The sequence below is a fragment of the Carassius auratus genome, unplaced genomic scaffold (assembly GCF_003368295.1).
Source record: "Carassius auratus strain Wakin unplaced genomic scaffold, ASM336829v1 scaf_tig00003867, whole genome shotgun sequence".
NCBI lineage: Eukaryota > Metazoa > Chordata > Actinopteri > Cypriniformes > Cyprinidae > Carassius > Carassius auratus.
This window is the reverse complement of record NW_020523561.1, coordinates 155,516-164,330: the sequence shown is the minus strand read 5'-3', so window position 1 is coordinate 164,330 and position 8,815 is coordinate 155,516. Positions and strand designations below refer to the sequence as shown.

The window sequence follows — 8,815 nt, the reverse complement described above, 5'->3', positions numbered from 1 at the left end:
GGCCGTGATTCTTGTAAAAATGGACTCCCATTGTGTGGCAGAGGGCAGGCCTGTGGAGGTGGACGGTGAGCTCATGGTCGCGCATTTGTGTGCGATCCAGCTCCTGTCCACAGCTGTCACACAGGGCCTGACGTGGCTTTACATTCCTGCTGTGAGCTATAAGTCCTGTTCAGATCTCAGTCTGGCAGGTCTGCTGGCATTAGTGAACGTTTGCCACTTGCAAATACTCTGGGTTAACTTCTTTATATATTTTATTTTATCATAATGGACGAGAACATCCTGTGGGCAACGTCTGTGGTTGATAGAAGAGCGGCCCTTGATGAACGGGAGGAGGTACAGGATTTTTTGAAGTCTTTAAATAGATTTACATTTAGGTTTACTTTAGTTGTTAAGATATTTTGTTACTTGCATTAAAAACATCTTCCACCATGTGTGCATACGCAGAATGCTGTATTGGTAATATTATTGACTAATATCAGAATTGGCACCTTCTATCAGTTTTCACAATCCTTTCAGTTAAAAAAAGGATGAACCAATTTTATTGTAAGAAGTCTTCATCGTGTGCTGTACGAAAAAAGACTGAATCAGTGATGAAGAGAAGTGAATTCTTCATGCAGGCAGAGGGTCAAGTGAGAAAGATCTCCTCTGATCTGAGGAGTGAGATTGTTGATCTGGGGGGTGCAGAGAACATTATTGAGCTGCGTATGAAGAAGAAGATCAGGAACAAAACCGCAGAAGCTCCCAAAGACCCAATGGATGTTCCGGTGGTGAGAGAAACCCATCTGCCTTTCTTTATTATCATGATGTGACTTTGAATGTTGCATACATTAGAAGTCTTATGGTTATTTTGTTTATTTATAATTTCTGGTGTTTATCAGGGACCTGTGGAACAGGATGAGTTTTTAAAAGCAGCAGCTCAGGGAAAGATTGAAGTAGTTGAGAAATTTCTGGAAGATGGAGGAGATCCCAACATCTGTGATGAGGTGCAATATGTCCAGTGATATGTTCTATGTTCTATCTATTCTATGTTCTATTGTCTATTTTTTTTCTTTTTTTCTTTTTTTTTTTATTAAATATATTTTGAAATGTGTATTTTATATTTTCATTTTAAAATGTACTTAAAGCTTTTGTAATTTGGTTGTGTTTTGTCTTTTTTTAGTTATTGTGATTTATTTATTTATTTTTAAAATCAGTTTATTTATTTTAGTACATTAAAAAAAATTAATATCTATTTCCAGTAAAAAAATGTTTTAATGGTTTTAGTTAACTGTAATAACCATTTCTCTTCCTCTGTTTTGTCTTAGTTCAGGAAAACAGCGCTGCATCAGGCTGCTTTGGAAGATCATGCTAAAATAGTGGAAAAATTACTGGACAAAGGTGCTGATATCAACTTTAAAGACAGGGTGAGATCACTATATAAGTGTTGGTAACGTGCATTAACTGTTGAAATGATGTTGTGATTGTACTGATTTGGTTTGTTGCCGTCGGTTTAGCTGGACTCCAGAGCTGTACATTGGGCTTGCAGAGGTGGAAGTCTCTCAGCACTAAAAGCTCTTCAGGACAGGGGAGCTGACATCAATGTCAGAGACAAAGTACGGCAAAATACTCAAAAGTATATAAAAATAAGATGTATGAGAAGTATTAAAAAATGTTATAATTCTCTCCCGTACAGCTGCTTAGCTCACCTTTGCACGTGGCCACACGGACAGGTCACTGTGATGTTGTCCAACATCTTCTAACCAGTGGAAGCAATATTAATGCCAAAGATTGGGTAACAGATTAATAATACATGAGGAAAACACAGTTGTACTCAACATGCAGATTCTTTTTCAATCAAAATATTATTGTTTTTTTTTTTTTTTTGAAGGAAGGAGACACGGCACTGCATGATGCTGTCAGATTAAATCGATATAAAATTGTCAAACTCCTTATACTGGCAGGAGCCGATATGCAGATCAAGAATGCTGTAAGTACAGTTCAGGATGAGAAGAGAAAAATATTCATCTGTTATAAAGAAAATTAAAAACTGGATATAAATACCTAATTTTCTTGTATTTAGGAGGGCATTACGGCCACAGAACAGGTAAAGCAATGGCAGTTTTACACAAAGGAGACACTGGAGAAACTAGAACAGATGTGAGAGTTTGGTCTGGTCTGACAGACTCATGGAGATGCATTGGATTCATTGGAGCGTCCGTGAACAGGTGCACAGCTGGGGAACAACCCCACCTCTGTCTGAGTAACTATTTACTTTCTGTGTTAATTAGTGCTGAAAGGTGTCTGTCCTCACCAATTCATTAGTATACTGGATAAATGAGCTTTTATTAATCTATATACCAATGAGGCTTAAAATGTGTATTTTTGACAACGGAGTGGGGATCCATTTGCAGGAGTTATGATTAAAAGAGAGGATGGTAAAACAGGCAGGGTCCAGAAATGGCAAACAGTAACAGCAGAGACAAGGCAAAAGAGAATCCATGTATCATTCCTTCATTCGTAGTTTTTAATTTAATATTGAAAGTAGAAAAATGATAAAAAGGCTCATTATTGTTTTTTTTTTTAATAATGATGCTGAAATTTTTTTAATATATTAAAATAAAAAACAATTATTCTTAATTGTAATAATATTTCACATTCTTACAGCTTTTACTGTATTTTGATCAAAATAAATACACCTGGTCAGCATAAGATACTTTTTTTCAATTACATTAAACAAATCAACTTTTGTCTGGTATTATTAAAAAATTAAAAAATTAAAATCATATTCTATTTAACCTGTTAACTGTCACTCACGTTTTTGAAGATAGTCATGAATGTGCATGATACAAACCTACATTTTTATAATTCATGACTGAAAACATTTTGTAACATGATTTTGATGTACCATTTACATGGTAATGCAATGTCTGATTTTAAAATGGGTTTTGAAGGATGAATTTTGAGATTTTATGTTTTCAAGTGATATATAACTTCTGATGATTTCTCCTTTTGTAATGTAGATTTCTGAGGGTGCACTCTTGTCATAAATTCATCTATTACTTTTGCTACATAATGTTTAACAAAAAATATTGGTAAAATATATATTTGGGAGTCTTAGACCTTTCCAACGATATATAGTTTGTCAAGATTAGATTAGATTTGATTGTAATATAGTATAGTCAACGTAGGCGTCCCGTATACGGGACGGGGTGACATTTAACAGGTTAAATGTAGAATTTAAACAGGTTATCATTTTAATGTTTTGTAATGCATATCAATACATCTTAATGTTGCTGCTTATCATATTTCTGCATTACTCAGGTGAACATGGTTGATGCATTATATTATAAAAGTTAAGTGTCTAGGTGGTTGGTAATAAGAAAATATTTACCACATTAGCATGTTGACTAGTTTGCAAGCTTTGTCTTTCTGAAATGAGAAATGCATGCACAATATTTGGTCTATTCGACTTCTGCATAACATATCTTTCATTTGAAACATATTTAACATGCTATAGTTTTGTCTATGGCTTACTGTGCCAGGCTACGCTCATTGCTGTGCATAGTTTCCTGATGCATAAGATGACAAGGCTTTGGGTGGAGGAAACTGATATGCCCACGTGTGAGACATACGTCATCTGTGCTTATTATATAATCACAATCTGCCAGCCGGAAACCAAACATTTGCCCCAATATAAGGTTGTTTATGAATCAACAATCCAGCTCTTCTCTTTGTAGTTACTCGGTGTGTGTTTTGCTGCTGTATTAGAGATGTAATCCATGGTCTGGCTCATCCAGTTCCCAAACTGATCTTTTGGCCTGTTGTCGTGAAGGGTTTCCCTGTGTGTCACTGGCAGTCTCGCAGATAGAAACATCACACAGTGTGCCTGTGAATCACTTGTCTAAAGCACTCAGTTGTTCTATGATTAGAAAGCTTTTAGTCACACACACACAGTAGTGCTGGATAAGTGCTCTGTGCCCTGTTAATATTCTGTTAACTTATTCTTGAGAGAGGAATAACAGGCTACACATGTTCAAATATAAATGGTTATGTATTAAGGAATTAATTTGGATGAATCTCTGGGGCCAGTGACATTTACCCCCCCCCAACCCCCCCCCCCCCCCACCCCTCCAAAAAAACTGCTTTTAATTAGCATTAATGCATTAAACTGATGTGACAGTAAAATACATTTATGAACAGTTACAAAATATCTTCTTCCTGAAAAAATGTTAAGCAACTGTTTTCAGCATTGATAAGAAATGTTTTTAAAGCACCAAATCAGCATATTGGAATAATGTTTTAAGGATCACGTAACACAAAATTCAGCGTTGCTTTCACAGAAATAAGTTGCACTTTAACATATACTAAATTAGAACATAAAATGTTATCATGAAAGAATAAGGAGGATTCAAAAAAATTAAACACCAAATTTAGATCAGGTGGTTTTTTCTGACTTTTATTTCACTTTATTTTTCATGTCAGTCTTTTGATTCTCTGCTCAAAAAATAACTTAGCAAAATGCTTTTTGGTGTCAGTAGATTTCAGATGATAGTGACTAAGGCTTCTGTCTGACACTGTGAATGATGGGAATAGTGAACCATTAGCAGTCAGTTTGGAAAATAAAGTAAACGCACATAAATCAGTCATCAGATATCTGAAGTGAATCTATATCTGCCCAATGACCAAATACTTTAAGTAGTTTTCTGTAATGTACAAGAAAAATACAACTAAAAAGAGTCATAAAATCACATAATGTGTTAGTCAATTACATGTACTCTTGTAAATGAATGAAATAAAAAAATTATAAGAAATTAAGATTCCCTCACCTCTGTTGTATATCAGTAACAAGATTTTAATCCAGCAATATTGACTTTTAATGCAATAACTAAGGCAAATGTGCAATAAAGAATATGTTGATTCAAACAAACAGACAGACAGTTACAATAGTAACAATACAGTCAAACACAAGTGATACAATCGCAGACTCACGAAGGCAAATTTCAAAATTTACCAACAAAATCTTCAGGTGACAGGCCTCTGTACCTGCAATGCCTCCGATGGTGACTTGAGTTTATCCATGCCTCCATAACAAACATACAGAATTTTGTAATGTTTTTAAGCCACAGAGGAAACCAAGGCAGAGCAACAGTGTGAGAGAAGCAGAGGCATGTGGAATCGAGACACTTTGATCCATCCCTGAGCGTCTGATGGGTCTCACGTATTTTTGAGCTCCGTTGTTTGGCGAAGGCAGAGATCACCCTGAACGCAGATCCACAGTCTGCTTTGACTTCTTAACTTGTGACCCTGCCTGATCTGAAAGCCACAGTTAGGGGTGCTCTCACTGAGGTCAGTCTGTCATACAGAGAGGCCGCGGGCAGTGGATGCTGAGTTCTTGGCTCTCTGCACCACTGCCTGACATTTTTCACGTTTCTGAAGCTTGTTGTTCTCAAAAACTCCCTCATTTCGCGGTGCACCATGGGAACCATCTGGAAATGTCAGCAGCCCTATGGAAAAAAGACCATATTTATTCATGTTACAAATCTTCATAAATCCTAATGAACAATAACTAATTAAAAAAAGATATATATATATATATATATATATATATATATATATATATATATATATATATATATAATGTTTTTTTGTTTGTTTTTTATTATCCACTTAAATATGTGAGGCTTCCAGTTATTTTAGCTCTACAAAAGAAACAGCTGTTATGCTGCCTTATACAAAGTATGGTATAAAAAATTCCTGAAACCTAAAAATTGATTGGTGATTTTTTTTTAAATCCCATTGTTCTTGCCTTATCATGTCTATTCATATCATTAAATTGTTTTAGAGTCCTGGTATTCTCTAGAGGATATAGCATAACTTATATTTACATATTATTATTTTTCTATTTTTCTTCTTATGCACTAAACAATGTAATAACATGGAAAAATGTTTTTATCCTCTCAGGAGGATAATTCCAATGCATGTGTCATAAAGGTTTGCATACTTTAGCTAAGGAAACAGGGTTGTACTAGAAATGCAAACCGTAACATTTTGTTTGTTCAGTAAACGTGTGTGTGTGAGAGAGAGAAAGAGCATGAATTTTGCTTATTCAGTACTCAAATGTTATAGGCTATCCAATGCAGTGGAATACTGCAATAAGTTTAGTATACCACCACTATTAGTCAAACATATATATATATATATATATATATATATATATATATATATATATATTTACACACCCTCATTGGGGCTGAGGCCCACTAAAATGAAAATCCTAGAATCGCCCCTGTTAGCCACTAACAAGTTTCTAAAACGTGAGGTGTAAATAAACATATGCAAGTCTGCAAGATGGAAAATTATGTAAACTAACAATTCGTGGCACTACGCATGTAGGTGTGGTATTTTTGAATCTAATTAAGAAAATAGTCCGATTCAAGCATTTGCATGCTTATTTTTTTTCTGCTTATCGGTTTATTTCAGGTCTACACCAGCCTTTCAATCAGATCAAAATTTAATTCGGATAGAGCTCAGTCAGGTGTGTGTTTCCTAAAGAATTCTTTTTTTTTTCATTGCTTTATTTTGGGCGTTTTTTTTATTTTTATTAGGATAGGAGACGTTAGAGGATACGGGAAGCTAAGTGAGAGAGAGAGAGACGGGCATGGGATCGGGAAAGGTTCTCGAGCTGGGATTCAAATGGCACGAGATGTCACCACACTGCCCACAAGGCCAGTCCTTTCAGTTCATTGTTCAGATTATAAACACATCATTTGGTCGCATGTAAGCTATTGTCAAATTAAGGTGGAATATTTACCATATCCTTCTACACGGCCACTTTTGAATTCTCCTTCAAATTTCATCCCGTCAAACCTGCTGAAGATTCCGACCCCTTGGAATTTTCCCTGGGCGAATTCACCCTCGTACCTGTTGATTAGAAATAGTGGTGTTTACCTCGTAAATATGGTCACCGTGTCACTGCCAACATGTTCATCTCTGTTTAAGTGGGTAAGTATTTTGAATCTGATCACATGCTCACTCACCTGGATCCATCGGGAAAGACTAACACCCCTGATCCGTGAAACAGCCCATTCTCAAAATGACCTTTATAACAGGTGCCATCAGCAAACTTCAGCTCGCCTTTACCGTGCCGCCGACCTGCACAGCAAACACACTGCTGCTTAAATGAACCTTGAGTTTTCATCCAATAGACTAATTCTATAGACCGCTCTCTAGTGTGTTAATGGCTCCCATAATTAGTACTATAATTAGAATGTCAATTCTACTTGAGATCGCACCTGCATTTATTACTTAAGCGGTTTAGATCATTAAGCGGTGCGCTACCACCACCTCAAGCCATGCTGACCACAATTCCAATAGTAATCAGAAAAAACATAAATCTTGTGAACATGTTTAAGCATGTTAATATATGTAGTGGGGCTGGGGCTGGGGCTAGTTGTCACACTTTTATCTCTAGTAAATATTTATCAGCCTAGGGTAAATTTAAGAAGACATATACCTTACAGTTTGGGCTAAAAAATAATAATAGTCGAAAGTGTTGTAATCACAACGCAAACCTACCATTAAACAGCCTATTGTAAGCTTTTCATTTAACATTTAATCAATAAAATATGACTCGATCAGTCACTACCCCTAAAACAAACTGTCCTCAGATCATAAATAAAAGAAACAATATAGATTGATATAAGATAATATTTCATCTGACAGTTATAAACCTCTTTCATAAGGTTTCAACATTTTCAGATATACAGCACAAGTAAAAAAAACTATGTTGATATTTTCTGTAGCAATCACAGAATGTCAAATCCATTACCCAAATAATAAAAAAAGATAATTTATATAATTTTAAATCAGTCTTTTTGGTAGATTGTATTGCTTTTTGTATTGTGTATATATATAAAAGAAGAATAAAAGTAAAGCATATAAAACCCATTTATGAAAATGTATCAAAAAAATTCAAAGCAGTGTAAAGTGTTTCTGAAATATCTTGCCTTCCTTCCATTCTCCGGTATATTCTTCTCCGCTGGAATAAGTGAAGGAGCCCCTTGTTAATGTCATACCTACAGCAAGCTACAGACAAAACAAATAAATATTAGGGTGGCAGAATTGACATAACAGAATCAAATGATTATAAACAGAGGCAAACCAAACCAATTCTATTTCATATATGCATGTACAGTATTATTAAATATTGAATAGGACATCACCAATGCCCACACACAAACCTTATTGTGTTCAGTATAGTGCTCAGTCTAATACAGTAGGACCCACGGTAGTTGACTTTCACCCAACACTGTATAATTAATAGAGCAGCCGGTCATTTACACTGAACCAAAACGATAAAACATTTACGGACTGAAAGAAAGCAGCGGCAGAGGTGACGTCATCCAGTCTCTTATTCACAGCCTGTGTGAAGCCGTTCTGAAGCCATTTCACGGCAGCAGATGAACGTATCATTCACCTGTGATGTTTCTGTGCCGTCTCAAGAGCATGAAAGCCTTTCGCTTTGTCCAGCGGATCCGCAAAGGCAGAATCGGGTTCTTGCTCGCCGGTGTTACGGTTCCTCTCGCTGAATCTCTCGCTAGCCTGAAGATCTCGCGTTGTTTTGCTGCGCGCTACTCTCAGCCAAGAGCATCTGGATGTGTGCTGAGCGCTGATTGGCTGATCAATGACTACATACATAGGTCTTCTGAATCTGACAGTGACACCGACTCGTAGTGCTGTTGTTTACTAAGGCAAATATGTCCATTACTACTACTCGTACATTAGTACTCAAACTGTTTTTTGACCCATTAAATAACCTACCAAAACGCCCAAGCAA

General features: G+C 36.0%; 2 protein-coding genes across 3 annotated transcripts; one reads left to right on the top strand and one right to left on the bottom strand.

The window, feature by feature from the left end:
• Window positions 1-264: 264 nt before the first annotated feature.
• Window positions 265-2,140, top strand: LOC113070410 (ankyrin repeat domain-containing protein 2). Its single transcript, XM_026243697.1, has 8 exons — window positions 265-333; window positions 618-767; window positions 879-983; window positions 1,305-1,403; window positions 1,494-1,592; window positions 1,673-1,771; window positions 1,868-1,966; window positions 2,060-2,140. The coding sequence occupies exons 1-8, from the start codon at window positions 265-267 to the stop codon at window positions 2,138-2,140; spliced, it is 801 nt and encodes a 266-aa protein (XP_026099482.1).
• Window positions 2,141-4,813: 2,673 nt separating this feature from the next.
• Window positions 4,814-8,564, bottom strand: LOC113070409 (MORN repeat-containing protein 4-like). 2 transcript variants are annotated; one of them, XM_026243695.1, is made up of 6 exons: window positions 8,456-8,564; window positions 8,220-8,287; window positions 7,986-8,064; window positions 7,017-7,131; window positions 6,791-6,900; window positions 4,814-5,483 (listed from the first exon to the last, which is right to left on the bottom strand). In XM_026243695.1, the coding sequence occupies exons 3-6, from the start codon at window positions 8,050-8,052 to the stop codon at window positions 5,335-5,337; spliced, it is 441 nt and encodes a 146-aa protein (XP_026099480.1). In that variant the 5' UTR covers window positions 8,053-8,064; window positions 8,220-8,287; window positions 8,456-8,564; the 3' UTR covers window positions 4,814-5,334. The 2 variants fall into 2 exon arrangements, with proteins under 2 accessions (XP_026099480.1, XP_026099481.1); XM_026243696.1 differs by lacking the exon at window positions 8,220-8,287.
• Between the last annotated feature and the right edge of the window lie 251 nt (window positions 8,565-8,815).

Excerpts from the sequence above, each read along its gene's own strand:
- LOC113070410 (XM_026243697.1), top strand. The coding sequence starts at position 265 with ATGGACGAGAACATCCTGTGGGCAACGTCTGTGGTTGATAGAAGAGCG. Across the intron at positions 1,772-1,867 it reads ATATTAATGCCAAAGATTGG|GAAGGAGACACGGCACTGCA; the intron begins GTAACAGATTAA and ends TTTTTTTTGAAG. Across the intron at positions 1,967-2,059 it reads ATATGCAGATCAAGAATGCT|GAGGGCATTACGGCCACAGA; the intron begins GTAAGTACAGTT and ends TCTTGTATTTAG.
- LOC113070409 (XM_026243695.1), bottom strand. The coding sequence starts at position 8,052 with ATGACATTAACAAGGGGCTCCTTCACTTATTCCAGCGGAGAAGAATAT. Across the intron at positions 7,132-7,985 it reads TACCGGAGAATGGAAGGAAG|GTCGGCGGCACGGTAAAGGC; the intron begins GCAAGATATTTC and ends TTTGCTGTGCAG. Across the intron at positions 6,901-7,016 it reads GTCTTTCCCGATGGATCCAG|GTACGAGGGTGAATTCGCCC; the intron begins GTGAGTGAGCAT and ends TCTAATCAACAG.